The 16,271-nt window shown below is 39.5% G+C and overlaps 1 protein-coding gene across 1 annotated transcript in view; it reads right to left on the bottom strand.

Annotated features, from left to right (window-relative positions):
• The window catches only part of EPM2A (EPM2A glucan phosphatase, laforin), a 52,221-nt gene extending 35,953 nt beyond the window's left edge, over nucleotides 1-16,268 (bottom strand). Inside the window, exon 1 of the mRNA XM_085216978.1 lies at nucleotides 1,894-16,268. Within this exon, the coding sequence (XP_085073104.1) occupies nucleotides 1,894-2,155 (262 nt within the window). The 5' untranslated portion in view covers nucleotides 2,156-16,268. The remainder of the gene's footprint in view (nucleotides 1-1,893) is intronic.
• Nucleotides 16,269-16,271: the final 3 nt, after the last annotated feature.

The following is a 16,271-nucleotide window of genomic DNA, read 5'->3' on the forward strand; positions in this document are numbered from 1 at the left end:
TTCCCACTAACCAACCCTGATCCCACAACTTCCTATCAAGCCACCTGACAAAACCCAAAAGCCACAGAACACTGGCCCACAGCTCTGACTCTTCCAGTCCACAAATACCCTCATTTGCTGTTCCCTACTTCCCATCACACTGAATGCTGTGAAGATGAACAAAACGTATACTCAAAATGTATGATGTTGTAGTATTATTTAAGGAAAAAAAAAAAAAAAATGTGGTGGGATTCTCATAAGTATATTACTTTAAAAAAAAAAAAAAAAGAATGTAATTTTCTTAAATACAGCAATTTTTCATGACTTGTGTTATTCCACATCCTTAGCTGGACAGGAGTTTCTCTGGTTACATATGAAAGCCTCAACATACAGATTTGAAGAATTTAGAGCAAATGTAATTCTCCACATTCCTCTCTCTCTCACAGCTATGTCTTCAAAACTGCAGATGTTCTATTTAAAAAAATAAAAAAATAAAAATCTATCCAAACTGTAATTTTTACAATAAAAACCAGATGAGATCCAAACCTGTCTTTCAATCTATAACTCGATAAAATCCATTAAAACATATGGCATGAGCATTATCTTGCAGTCTCTTTTTTTTATTGGATAGAATAACATTAAGCTCCCTTCATCTATTATGTGAAGAACAATAAATTTCAGGGATTTAAGCAAATAGGGTTTTTTTTTGTTTTGTTTTATTTATTTTTTTTTTTCTTTCGTAAATAACAACTTTGGAAAAAAATAATTGATATGTATGAGAGAAATTAAAAAACAAAACAAAACCTCTCTAGGTTTGGATGACATTCCATTTTATTTTCTAACATTCTAGCTAGGCAGTTCACTCAAACTGCTGAGCATTTACAATGACAAGAACAAAATTCCACACAGTTTAATTCTAAGACTGTATTAATAGCACTACTGCAAACAGAATCTACTACCCTTAATAAATGCACTCCCAGGTATAGACAACCAACTTGAGGTAACAATAGTTCTGAACTCAACAGTAACCATCACTTTACAATTACAGATTCTCAACAGTCTGGAATACTTTTAAAAAATATATATTATTTTTATATTCTGTGTGGTGAAGACCTCTTTATATACCAATAGAACTTCAAAGAAAAAAAAAAATAGACCCAATTCTGCTTCATGGGACAGATGCTGAGATTTTTATTTCTTAAATTCACTTTCCTTATGTCTGCAAAAGAAAGACACGATCAAAACGCTTTTTAAGGTGCAGTATACTGTTTATTGCAACTAAATAAAACTATTATAAATAGTTTTATATAAATAATAATATATATAAATATATTTATATAAATAAAACTAGTACACGACATAAATAGTGGTTGAAGATGTAAATTTTACATTACTGGAACAAACTCAATAGTTGAGATGATATCCAGGTTTCAGTCTCTGACAGAATCACAGTATCACGTGAACTGGAAGAGGTCCTTAAAGGCTATTTGGTCCAAGTGCCCTGCAGTGAACAGGGACACCTACAGCTTGATCAGGTTGCTCAGAGCCCCGTCCAGCCTGACCTTGAGTGTTTCCAAGGACTGGACTTCCACCACCTGAGAAGGGCCGCTTAACTGGGTGATATGCACCCCTGAAAAGGATGAGGAGTAACTGCCCTATAACACGCTATTCTCTACATGGACTACAAAACCGGCTAAAATCGTAGTGAATTCTTTAATCGTTTGCCTTCTATTCACCAAGTCTGACCCTGTCCTCAGCGACAAGAGGTAAATGTACAGCTTCATACTCTTGCATCTACAAGAACACCTCACGGAAACTGAGTTCTCGCTGCCCAGCCCGACCCGCTACGACAGCTGCCACCCCCACCCCGCGCTGCCCGCTCCAGCGGGGCGGAGCGGCGGGCCCCGCCCTTACCTTCCCAGAGCAGCTGGCCGCCTTCCCGCCGCAGGAACTTGTACCAGAAAGGGCTGGCGGTGTCCTCGTCTGACAGCAGCACTTCCCCCAACCACAGAACCGGCTCCTGGGCGGCCAGCGCCGCGGCCGGCCGGGCCGGCTGCATGGGCACGGCGCGCTGCGGGTCCCACTCGCCCAGCTCTGGTCGCGAGCCGGCCACCAGCAGCGCACCACCACCCTCCGCTATGCGGGCCGGCAGCACCACGCCGAAGCGAAACAGCATGGCGGGCAGTGCCGGGCTGAGGGCAGCGGGCAACGGGGTGGGGGGAGTGAAGTCGTGCCGCCGCTAGGGGCCGCCCCGCACCCTCACTTCCGGCGGGGGGACCGGGGCGGGCGGGGCGCTCCGGCTGGGAATGGGTAGGGACGTCTCGGAGCCGCCCGCGCGTTAAGGGTTTGTCTGCCTCTCAGAGGTTAGGTATAACGTGACCAAGCACTCGAGCAGGGTCCTAGCGAGGTGGTTGGTCAGTGCTCAAGAGACCTTAGGATAATTATCTCATTAATAGGCTTTAACCTCTGGTTAGTCCTAAAGTGGTCAGGCAGAAAATCTGAACTGCTGAGCCCTACCCTATCCAACTCAACCTATCCCACCCCCCGACCGAACGGCATGGAGCTGTATCAGGGGAGGGGCAGCTAGGGGTTAGGGAAAGGTTATGCGCCAGAGAGCGGTGGGCATGGAACGGGCTGCCCAGGGCAGTGAGCACGGCCCCGAGTTCAAGGAGTTGTTTTACATTGCTCTCATAGAGTTTGATTTTGGGAGGGGCTCTGTGGAGCCAAGGGGTTGAACTCGGTGATCCTTGTGGGCCCCTTCCAACTCGGGGTATTCAATGCATCTATGACTTATCTCAGCAGGTAAATAATGAACTGAGGTTGCAAAAGGTTGCACGTTACGTATATTGACTTTAGCAAGTGTTACTGCTTTGTTAAATGAAGCTGCTGCAATTACTGTGGAGAGACTTAACTTAGTACAGCAAACACCTCATTAAATCACTGCTATACCTACAGCGTTACAGTGTCAAGGTTTGGTCCCAAGTAACATGCTTAGTGCTCAGGACAGTTACACCTTCTCTCTGGGCAGGCAGATGCCAGCCATGGTGAGACCAGAAATGTGAGGGATTGGGGGTGGGCAGCAGGTGGTAGACAGCTCTTTAAAATTCTGCAGCTCCCTATTGCCTGCATTCTGGCTTGCCCTTCTGGCTGTAATTTGGCAACTCCTACATGTAGCAATATTCAGGGCTTGCAAAGACTGAGGGAAAGGATGTGATCCAACCATTTATAGGACAGTCCTTGTCTGAATACACCCATTTCAGAAGTGTTTAAAGACAGAAACAGAGAAGTAGTAACTTTATTTAGGTCAAGTTCTGGGAACAGGATGAAGGCCTTTCAGTGAGTCAAAAGAAATCTTGCCTCAAAAGGTGGCTGCTTGTTTCCTGTGTTCAGTGGTGATGACACACTGAAGAGTATGTACTGCCAAATTTATTTTTAAGAATGCTTGAGCTCATTTTCACTGATCCTGATTCAACTTTTGTAAGTGATATGCCACCACTGTTGCAGACATAACCAAAGTGAAGGGGATTTGGCAGTCCTCCATGCATTTCTGTTAGCACCAGACCTCCTCCTAGCACTGTTGCTTTTGCAGAACAAAGCAATACTTTATAATCCTTGTTTTCGCTCAACCTTACAGTCAAGCTACCTGTAATGTATCTCATAATTATCTTTCAAATACCTGACTTTGTAGATACACTTTCATTTTAGTATTATGGGCCATAAGAGAGTAATGATAAACTTAGATTTTCTACCCGAAGCGTGATAGTAGCCCTAAAAGCATCTTCTGTCTACCCCAGAGAGGTGGTGGAGTCACCATCCCTGGAGGTGTTCAAGAAAAGGGTGATGTGGCAGTGAAGGATGTGGTTTAGTGGTATGGTGGTAGTGGGTTGATGGCTGGACTCGATTTAGAGGTCTTCTCCCATCACAATAATTCTGTGATACGCAGCTGTTCATTCCAGGCACCGTTTGAGCTAAGACGCTGCAGGATCCAGCAATGCATATAATAATTTAACAATGCATCTGATAATTTAATTCCTGGCTGTTAATGTAAAAACACCAGCAACATATATGTACCTCTAAAAAACCTTAGCTTCTTTATGTACCAAACCCTCATCATAGACCTGCAGGCGAAGCAATAAAAGATGAAATTTTAGTCTTGTGCAAAATACTAGCTGTAAAAGTAATTTAGTAAATTTCTTCTCCATATTTCACCATAACCATTTTGTACGCACCAACATTGGCTGTTGGATTAAGTTTAAAAATAGCAAGGAATGACATGCTTGAGTTCCTGCACTTTCCTCAAAAACCCACTCAAGATAAGCGTTGGGACTGAGAGAGGTAGATGACTGTTTATTAGTTGTGGGTCTCCAGACTCTATCTAAAAAATGAGGGGCAGTTTTGGCAAACTAGTAAGCGAGGACTGAATGTCTTGGATTTTCAACAAACTGGATTGTTTCTTAGGTGGCTATAGGGTTTCTGACTGTGATTATTATACTATAATATAGATATAGGGCTAACATTGAGAGATAAAACAAGAAAGGCTGAAAAGTGATTTATTTCTGGTTCCTGCAAGATTGAGATAAGAGCTAGAAGTGGAGATTGGCTGTGACTCTGGAGTTCTGTGGGTTAGGAGCAGCAGGGATAGAAAAACAAGTTTTTATTGATGGATGCTACCAAAATGTGAGGGGTAGACAGAGTGAGGTTTGTAGACAGGATGATATGGGTCATCATTAGATCTAAGACTATGTAAGTAGGACTGTGTAAGTACCATAAGGTTTGGTTTCAAGCTCAGAAGTAAATGGTTCACTGCCAGTTTTGAGTGGTGTATGGATTTCTCATCTCTAAACTGGTGTTTTATAAAAGAGTCAAAGGCTGAAGGGGCAATAGAGAGCATACATGTGTTACTGTAGTTGGATATTGCAGGAATTAAAGAAATACTTTCACTTTTGGGCCATTGCTATCAGCCTAAATTTAGTTTTACGCATGACCCTAAGCCTCCTAAGGAATTAATGATAAACCAATTTCCTTTGCCAAAATACCTTATCCTTATACCGCATGACCAGCACTCTTTGCCTGCAGTCTTCAACACTGTTCTCAAACCTAAAAGCCTTTCCTGTAAGCCAGTCATCTTCAACAGCCACAAATGTAAAACAGGACCATCCCCTGGTTTTGCTATGTTAAGTCCCCATTCCAACTCAGCATGGTCCCATCAAAAAGCTTTGGCATAAAGATGCCAAAACCCTAATAAGTAAATTGCTTTTAGCATGTTGTTTTCATTCATATGGGAATAAACTATCATCTGAGAGCACTGTGGGCCATCTGATTCTGGTAATTGATACTGTGCCTTTGTGTCCTTGTTGGCTCTGTAGGCTGTAGCATTATACTCAGAGCTGCAGCTCTGTATGCCTAGACCTTCCTCAAATCTAACAATAAATGGCAATGCAGTGATGTTTGTGTTTTCCTTATGCTACAGAAATCCTTTTGATTTCTTATATCTATGTCTCTTCCTGACATAAATTGTTTCATGAACTCAGAGCTCTGTAACTTTTGTTACGTTCATGAAACTTGGAAAGTTAATTCCTTACTTAGAGAGAGAGAATTGCTGGGTGAAATTATAATAAGGACACTAACCAAGAAGTTTGACAGTTCACAATTCAGCTTTCTAAGTTGAATCTTTGCCACAGTCTTCTTATTTGAAAAGTGTCTACTAAATATAGAAACAGAACATGGCAATGGACACTACTGAAGTGGCAGATGAACTTGAATAATTCCGTGGCAAGGCAGCCTCTGTCTGTAGCATGCATGTTCCTTAGTGATTGTAAACTTTTACATCCTGGGCCTGTTTGTTGCCTGGCACAGCTTTATCTGCTGTTGCTGAACAGTGATCTCAAACAATAATATTTCCAAGTAGGGAAATCTGTAGCGAAGGCAGAGCTTGAAAAACAAAACCAAAACACAGATATCAAAAGGATCTGGTTGGAGAAGGGATGACATTTAGATGTGTTTTTCTTTTCCCCCAATTGCACATTTTGGCTGATGTTTAGATTAGCTGTGCTCCTTCCTAGACTAGACTTTACTCCCTTTTTTGGTCATTTTCTTTCTTGTACAGATATTGAGAAAGAGTTATTGCAATTTCTAAATGTTTTCTCTAATTATAGAAAAGAGGCAGCACACTGTAAAAAGAAATCCATGTATGTTATGTGGTAAAATCTGAAGACAGAAAGAATTTTAAATACGATCCTATTACCAGATAAACACTGCTATTCCAACTTTTTCATTTTAGTTGCTGCTTCAGAGGAGTGATAACTCCATTTACTGTTTTTTTAGCTGCTTAGTGCTCACAGCAACCTCTTATGTAGGCTAAGCTAAGAAGTTGTAGCGTGACTAACCAATTTAGGAATTGTGTTGGAAAATAATATTGAAATGAGAGATGGGACACTGCAGGAAATTTTTATCATTTTTGCAGTTTTGTGTAGCATATTTCCTTATAAAAATAATAATTTCTTATTTTTAACAGTAACTGGACAGTGTAAATATGCAATAACATGACAGTAACACATACAGAAATAATTGTTCTAGTGGGTTTGTTTTTCAAAATCCAGTGAAAATGACAAGCTATCTCTGCGTGAAATGTTTGAGGAGCACTAGAAAGTCCCAATATATTTCACCAGAGGGCCCTTAGTATGCTGTATCAGTTTCATCAATGCTCAGATACCAACAAATGTTGCAGACAAACCCAGAACGCAGCTCAGTTCCTGCTTCAAGCAAAGTGATTCACACAGATCTTGGAGGGATGCTCTAGGCCAGCCTTATTTATTTCTTGTGGAACATCACACCAGGGAATCACAGAATTGCAGAACCATAGATTGTCCCGAGTTTGAAGGGACCCATAAAAATTGAGTCTGACTCCTGACTCCACACAGCACCACCCAAAATTCAAAGTCTGAGAGCACTTTGTCCAAATGCTCCCTGAACTCCAGCAGCTTGGGGCTGTGACCAGTGCCCTGGGGACCTGTTCCATGCCCACCACACTCTGGTGAAGAACTTTTCCCAACCTCCACCTGACCCTCCCCTGATGCAACTCCATGCAGTCCCCTCAGATCCTGTCTCTGTCACCAGAGATCAGTACCTGTCCCTCCTAATGGCATCCTCCCACCCATATCCTTACCACTCACTCTGGCCCAGCACTCCCCAGGCTGCCTCTGTCCATGTAGGCAGTGGTTCTGTTCACACCCTCGAGTGCTGCCAGCTCCCAATGGGGCTCTTCCTCCCCTGGGGTGTCCCTGGCTCAGGGGCCCTCTGGGCCCCACCATCCCTATACAACAGATCTGTGCTGGAGTGATGGCCTCAGCGAGTGAGGTACATCCCAAGCCCATCTGGAGCTCTGGCAGCCCTTGCATCGGTGTGGCCCTTCTGCCTGGCACAAACAGGCAGAAGACAGGTCAGGGATTTACTCAGAGGGCTTGAGTAAATGCTTAGTGGATAGTAAAGATTTAATGACTGCTAAGTACCTTGATGTTCTCAAGTGCAAATCTGTATGTAACAATAAATGGTTGCAATACTAAACTCATTATAAGGTACCCTGTTTGAAACTGGCCTTTTACAACTACTCTTGAGTAGCAGATCAAGCAATCATCTTTAAAATACAGGTAAAGCTGTAGGAGGAATTAAAAAAAAAATCCAGAAATCACCCTGCCTATCCAGCTGTCCTACCATACACAAGAAGAACCAATTGCACCACCAGCCAAAGCTAGTAAAGAAGTAGATTTAACACTTTGGTAGACAACAGTGTACAGGGATCTTGAATATCTACTCCATCATCTTTGTTCCGTGTATTAATATGGTATTATACCCACTGTATCTATCCCATACATTGCAGCTTTCATCTTTTTGGTTTCTTGTATTTACAAGACTTTTCAACTGCAGAGTTCTTGTTTCTCTTTTTAAGAAACTTTATTTCAGCTAACCTGACAAGCTTTATTGAATTCACTTACCTGACACAGAAATAATCCTTGCTGAGGAACAAACACTGTTTTCACCCAGCTGTAAAAAACAACAAAACAACAAAAAACAACAACAAAAAAAAGAACACTAACTTGAAATATGAAGTGCAGTCAAGAATGAGTGTGTAAACAGTCTGAAGCATAGCAACTTTCCACAGGTCATGGCAACAGTTTGCAGCCAAGAGCCAGAAGATGTGTATGGCATAGTTTGGAGAGTAGGTCATAGACAGGGGACTCCTACTACTTAATTTGGCATGTGTATGTTGCTGTGTATCATAGTGACCTGTTTCCACTGGAGCTCAAGCTCTCCCACAGCTGCCTTTCCATTAGCACAGCCAGTCCCCTCAAGGCAATTTCAGCAACAGGACTCACAGGTGGCTGCTCAGGAGCAGTACCTCGACTGTAACTCACAAGCTGACCACTTCTCATTGATTTCTTCCACTCCACACCTGTTTTGAAGGACTAACAGTTTGGAGATGAACCTGAAAATGAATCCATCATGTTAATGAGCAATGTTATAACAGCCTCTGAATGACAGGAAAGTGTACTTCATTCTTAGTGTATGAAGATTCTCCTTGAAAAGTTACACATATGTACATTACACATACATATTCCATTGCTTTAAACAACAGTTATAAGCACGCATTTTCGAAGAACAAGATCATTGTCAGTACTTACTTTTTGATCCTTATTGCATGAAAATACAATTGTACAAGCTGTCTGAAATTTGTTATGCCTCTATCCATCTTTCCCAGTGCTTTGAAATTTATGGAAAAAAGCATGTAGAGTTAACTAAATTCCTTCTTCGTTTGCATTATCTTACGTTAAATGCATACTTACATAGGCACAATATTTCCAAGCTAAGATTATTATGAAAGACTTGGTCCTACAAAAATATTTTTGCCAAAAGCCTCTCCTGTTCTGAGATAAAATGATCAGAAACATCTATGGACTCACAAACCAACACTGAGCAGTCCTTGAATATGTCAGATGACCCCAATCACGTTATTATTTCAATCACATGCTTTTACACCTTACAGATTCCTTGTACTGAAACATTTAAGTGAAATTGATTTCTCAAGTTAACAGAATTAGCTCATGCTTGATAGCAAATTCCTTGTCTTGGAAATTTCTAGAATAAATCCTACTCTGACCCTTTCAAGGTTATGCTCATACAAGAATGAAATGGAGTTTTTACAGGTATTTATATATAGATCATTTTAACTAGTCTATGCAAACTTGGAGCACTTGAGTTGCTGTCAGCCAACCAACATTTCTTTGTAGTGTGTTGTAAATGCGGTAGAATTTTTTGTTCTAAGTTCTCAAGAGCTCAATCTTGTTTAAAAAAAAAAAAAAAGTTAGTTACACTGTATACATATATCAGTATGTTGAATTTGTTACTTATTAGTTATCCCAGTGGTTAAAATATTTTTTAGCGAAGGAATGGGGAACAAAGTTATCAGGCTACTGCAATAGCCAGTCTAAACTGGCAACTGCAGCATAACAGAGCACTTGATGGTGAGCTAGATTTGACTCAACTAGATTTCCTTTATAAGCATCCACAGTTCCTCTGACTTAAACTGAAAGCAACAATCAAGCCTGTGTTTTCAATTACAGTGTAGGTTTGACTATGTATATATATGTATGTGTATATTTAGTATTGTAAACATTCACTAATGTGATCGCGTTAAATGGCACAGAATATGAACTGAATCCCTCAGCATTCCTGAGCATTTAGATGTAGAAATTGTATCTGTTGCTTCCATAATCAGAATTTCAGTGTCAGTTCCAACTGAGTGAATGTTACAGTGCTACTGAATAGTTCATTCTCAGTCAGAAACAGCGATAAATTAAATGAGGTACTTACTGTGTATTCCAACTATAACAGACCACTTATATTACCTTTGCTTTCAGCCACTCCATTTGTTTCCTTCAAATTACATAGACTTTATCAATATACAGGAAGATTTAAACATGCTAAAATAATTGAGCGTTTTCAACTGTGTTTCCAACAAGTGATTATGCTCACGAGAGGCATCTTTAATATTTGCATGTTGATATGCATGTTTCCTTAGTAACCATCTACAGATACTTGTTGGTATTTATCTACCAGTTGGTTATGGGGTGCAACTAAACAGTTTGGCAATGTCACCAATCTCAATACTTGGAAAAAAAATCAAGCGTGTTGCACTGTGTGGCCAATTGAATAATCCATGCTACAGAAGGCACCATAGATGAGGTGGCAATTGCAGACTTAACCACACTCATACACACCAACCATCTGTAGAAGAATGTCAGTATATTTTTTATTCCAAAAAACATCTCTACCGAACAAGCTTGAACCTTTTTTCAGGCTTAATATTGCAAAAGCTGAGCCTAGTGGTGTTTGCCTGGCAAAATAGCCAAATGAAGGTTGGGTTTTCTGTTGGAATGGCTGAATTAAAATTATCTTCTAATGCTCCCTATTTTTGTATTCTTTAAAGAGAGAGCACAGATCAGTATTTGTATCATCTTGGTCTTCACTGTCTCTGTAGAAAAACTTAAACCAATCTGTCTTACCACATGAGGTTCTCTGATACGTTTAAAACACTAAGCCTTAGAAGGTGGGTATTTCTTTCCTCTTATTTAAAACATGTAAAATGCAGAACACTGGCTGCCAGTGCCTTCACTTACCAGTAGAAAGATTGAAAGTGACTCTAGGAAAAGCATTCAGCTTTAGAACGCTAAAGGTAGACTTCAATTATTAGAGACAACAGATAAAACAGTACCCTCTATTGATTTTATCAGCACATAAGGGATTGAGCTTTTAGAAGGATACCTTTTAGTTTCTATTTTTTACCCCATATCTGGGATATATATGAAAATATGACTAATTGCTATTTAAAAAGCTATTAAGAAATAGTGTTTTACATATGTAATTCAGGCTAATATGGCTTCAAACTGGGAGTCTCATTGGGGACAGACAGTGGGATATTTTTTAGAACAGTGCAAGGAAATGGACAAAAATAAAGGAAACAACAAAAAGAAATGGTTCATTTTTCTGGACTATGTAGATTTGTAGAGGCGTTAAGTATTTCTCTACTGAGCTCTTTGCAGAGAAATATGGTTTTCATTCAAGTCAATGTATAATCAACTAAAAACTTTAAGTGGTTAATGACATTTCAGTTACTAATTTGGGTATTAAATACATCTACTTGAACACTGCAAATCTCTGCTCTTCACAAACATTTGCAAGTACAACAGCTTCTTATTTAGGGACACGTCATCAAGCAGAGAAGTACAGAGAAAACTACTGCACTGTTACTTGGCAGCTTACTAGAGTGATGAATGAATTGCATATTATCACCTACAAGAGCTCGCTTCAGACTTAGAGAACAACTACTTTGTGCTAGGACTGACACACATTTAAAGCAACAGCCAGTCTGACCTGGTTTAGAACACTTCGAAAACTGCATGGAAATCAGTGGAAGCCACTCATTTCTCCAGGAACACCTATTTTCTGTAAATTTACTAATAGCATCACTATATGCCAGATCATGAAAATGTACAGCACAAGTATTCCCACTGCTAACAATCTAAAGCCTGTTCTTCTGAGACCAAAATACTAAAAAATCTGTCAAAAGTTTTCTTTACATAACAAATCCAGCTGGCATCATTTTTCACTCAAGTACTTCAAAGTCAAATAAACAAGTTGCTGGCATTCTTTCCCAAGTAAACAAGTTCTATTTAGATTTCTGTCCATGCTGCTGGTGAACAATTATTTCTGTCTTACATTTAATGTACTGTATTTATTAATACGTGCTTTGCTGTAGCATATCTTTGTTCAAACATTACCACCTGCATAAATTCAAGGAAATAGAAACTGACAAACATCTGATATACTGATCAAACTAAGCGTAGAATGCACTCACACAAATGTCATACCTTTAGAATTTCACTTCATTTTAATGTGATTACATCCATGTGGTCTGCAGGGAGCAATAAATAATGAAGTTCTTTGTCCCCTCACCCAAGTTGTACTTTGGATGAATTTGTCAGAACATCCACTTATAACAGCAACTTTACAGATCATTTTAATACTGGCTTTGAAAAAAAATAATGACTTCTATTGTTAATGTCACTTACGTAAAAATCAACAACAACAACAACAGAACAGCATTTAATGCCACAGAGAGAATAAGAAATGACAAAACTGCTGGGGGAGTGCATTTGGCTATGATGGGATCACTGATGTCATGGGCTAGATTTTAGCTCCTAGCACATCCTGCTGCAATTCCTCAATCACATTACTGTGGAGTAATGTGTCATTAGCTGAGTTGTATGTGGTCACACAGGTCTGTTATCATGGGTGATTCCCCGGGTAACAGCATACAACTGGTAATGTTCTCTGTATTTTCTCCAGTCTTTTCCCAGGTTAATTTTGGCTTGATCACAACTCCAAATCATTACCTACACAGATGCAAGCAGCCACTCTAACCTGATGTACTGTATCAAACTTTGAAGAAAAAACATGCTCGTGTAATCTTAATGTAATCACTGGGTATGTAAGTAGCACAACACATTTCAGGCACATTTCCTTATCTCTGCTAGGTCACAACTAATATGGTCTACTCAAACTCTTTGTGTGTTGATTTCAGTAACTACCATAATTAATACTAAGTTCATCCAGCTGCTGTCTGGATGACACTTAAGGCAGAAGTGCCTTAAAATTCAAAGAGAATATTCACAAGGCAGGCTGCACCCTAAGTTCCTCTAGAGTAGGGATTCAGAAATACATTTTTAATGAGAGCATATCTGTAGTCACAGCAATTTAACATTTATCTTGACTAACTGACAAAGAATAATATTTCATGTAATTTGAAGATGGACATGGTCAGGCCCTTCCTCCTCACATGTAGCAGGGGTAGCGCTCATCTGTCTCCTGAGTCATGGGACATTGTTGTCTCATATATGGTACAAACTAACAACAGTAAACCTTGCATCTCATCTTCCCAAGCCCTTGTATGTCCCTTCCAAATCCAAGTGGCAATAGCAGGATATCTACAAGGCTGCTTTTTGCATTTTTTCTTTGCTTCTCTTTCCCTCAGCTGCCACACCGTGTAACTTCTTTAGCCTTTCCTAAATGTGTTTTCACAAAAGAACCACCAGCTTTGCTGCCAGGCTGAGCTTTGGCCAGCAGAATTGCAGAGCCAGTTGGGACCAATTATCTGGCATGGAGCGGCCCCATCTCTTCTCAGAGGCCACCACTGCTGCCTCCCCACTACCAAACGTTTGCCACAATCACAATACAGTTCTGTTCAAGGTAAAACATGCCTTTTACCCCAAAGATGGAAAGCCTTAATCTCGGATACACATATCTCAGGGTGAATTAGGCAGAAATCTCCTGATTTCAGTTGCAGTATAACAGAATCCCAGGGAGAAACATTTACTTTGGGAAGACAGGATACCATGCAAAAAAAAGATCAACCATAAAAGCTGAATTTTCTAAAATCACAGCCTTCAAAAAGACTGTTAGGTTCAACAGAGGAAAGCAGATGACCTTTGACTCAAAACAAAAACAAAAAACCCACCAACAAAAAAAACCTCCCAGTGATGAGACTAGATCAGATTAAACTGGTGATAAGAAACATCCTACTCATCTGCATCAAAAACCATGTGCACAGTGAGATCCCATATGAAATTCTTCTCGCTGTAGAAGTAAAGCCACCTTGCTTACAGAGAGGTACCCACTCATCCCTTCCCTCACACTTGAAACACACAATGAAGTGTCCACTGACAGCTGAGGCTCATAAACAGCTGCCACTGTACATAACAGCCATGTTTTTACCTTAGCCAAGGTTCAAATCTCATTGACGCATTACTTCTCATCTGCTGCCAAGGCCTCCAGAATTATATATTGAACATAACAATGTAATCACAGTACAAAAACAATACACAATATTCAAACGATTACACAGTACATAACTGTCAAACTCTAACACTTCTGAGCAAAGTCCAATGTATATTAATGTCAGGTCCTTGACTGCCCCTTTGCTAACTGGTCGTGTAATCAGATTAGCTTTGTTCTGCTGCCTACCCCTTTGCTGATGCTCATGTGAAAGTACTAACAAATCTCAACTTTCATGTTGCTAGTAGAATTTTCTCCATTTAACTGCAGTAAACTTGAAAACAGCCCCTTTTTTATATGCTTGAAAATGTAACTTAGAGGGGAAAAAAGCAAATATTAAAAAGCATGTATTACAATCTAGTTTTTGTGTTCCATTATTTTAACATTGTAAAATCTCAGTTCAATACTACTTCACGACGCTGTCAAACTGAAATAATGTTAACTATCACATACATTTTATATTCATTTTATGATTTTAAAGAAATAGTTTTGGATAAAGCTAAACACCACAATAACTAAAATATGAATAAGACAGAAATCACACTTTTCTGACGGATTTTACAAATCTAGCTTTAATGTGAAACATACTACAGGGAGTGCTAGTTGCTTTGTTTACTTCTGTTGTTTTTTTTTGTGTGCGTATTTTCCTCCAGTATTTTGCAATTAAATGCCCATTTTGCAGACATTTTTCTACCACCTAGGTCAGTTATCAGTCTGCATATCTACCACTACATGCTGCTGAATTTGGTTCATCAAAATAACAGAGGCATGGACTTCTGCTGTCACATACTGTAATGCATCTGATGATGACTAAAGATGTTTTCTAGACTATCACTCTACTGGAAGTTATTAGCAAGTGACAGCTATCAGACTCTTTATTTTGCTCCTTCCATACCCTAACGCATCTTTGTGCCCCTTTTTTGTGAAGGGCTGATGAAAGCACGCATGAAATTCTCCATATCAGAAGGATCTTACTGTCCTATTACTCTTAAGAATTACTGCCTCTGACACCACCAGCAGGTAGAACCTACACCAAATAAATATCTGTATTCAGTAGAGAGAACAGCATTCAACATAGCTAATACTTAACTGGGGAATACAGGTAGCACTTGGAGACAGCTTATAACTAAAGTGTAGCATAGAGCTAAAGTAGCAGCATGGTAACTCCTGTTATAATAGAAAGACTGATAAGTCATTAGCAGAAACAGCTGCAGAATGTACAAGCCTGAAACTCTGCACTCTCAGAAACAGTCAGAAGAGGAATCTTCTATGCTGGAAATGGATGCCTTTAGTATGCTTTAGTATGTTGACCCCATTTCTCCATTTGGTTTTCTTCTCTAGTTTGGATTTCTGCAATATTCACCACATGCACAACAGCTATGCTAAGAAAATCCCAAACTGTCTCAAATTACATGCCATGACTTGTTTATAAACACTAGCTGAATGCAGTATTTTCTCCATGTTCTTAACAACCACTGCACTTTGTTCATCAGATGATCAAAGATGCCTGAACAGCCCTTTTGACTGTAAGCATTTGAATCACCTTTCTGTTACTACAGCAAGCATCAAAGTTTCCGTTTAATTTAAATCTTTGTTTGGTAAAGTGAGTTTACCATGTAAGACCCTATGAAGACAGTTTTAATAAGGACATTTGAAAACTAGTAAAGGGATACTGGAATACTTGAGACATCAAGGAAAGTAAAGCAAGACAAAAATGATTTCCTTACATAGCAGTATGCCTGAATACACTTATGGAGAGGAAAATACAAAAGTCTAACCATGGCACCTTGGGTACACTTGTACAAAAAATAAAATAGCCCCACATGTGTAATGGTTGTTGAAAAAACAGCACATTACTGAGCACAGCTCAGATATTCATTTATTAGTTATCAGAGTTACGTAGTATAGGTATATTTTTATTTTTTAAGATTGTCAGTTTATTCATACGAGCAAACTGCAGGGCCAACAATCAATTCCTGGACAGAGTTTTCCACTCCCACCCTAATGATTCTATAACTTTACTGAGGTTTTGTTTTGTGCTGTGCCATTCCACAAACAATCAGAACTACAACTATTCTCTAAAAGCCATTCTAGATTTTTTGTTCCTGGACTACTTCAAGCAAGAGCTTTCTACAGAAGAAGTCTAAATGAAACAGTACACTGAAAATGTTCTTTGCAAACAAGTATCGTAAAACTCTATAATCTTCATCAGGTAATCCTTCTGACTTACTATTCAGAAAAAAGCCTGCAGGTACAGCAAGAGTCAGTGCTATACAGTCGAATCTTTAATTGCAGAAAAAAAATCTAATAGACTAAAGCAATACTAACAGGCCTGTAGTCTAAAAAGAAACGATTGATCTTCAACGTGAAGTGGATGTATATTAATTCCTTGCAAATCATGCAGT

This window comes from Meleagris gallopavo, chromosome 2, assembly GCF_905368555.1.
Source record: "Meleagris gallopavo chromosome 2, MGAL_WU_HG_1.1, whole genome shotgun sequence".
Classification (NCBI taxonomy): domain Eukaryota; kingdom Metazoa; phylum Chordata; class Aves; order Galliformes; family Phasianidae; genus Meleagris; species Meleagris gallopavo.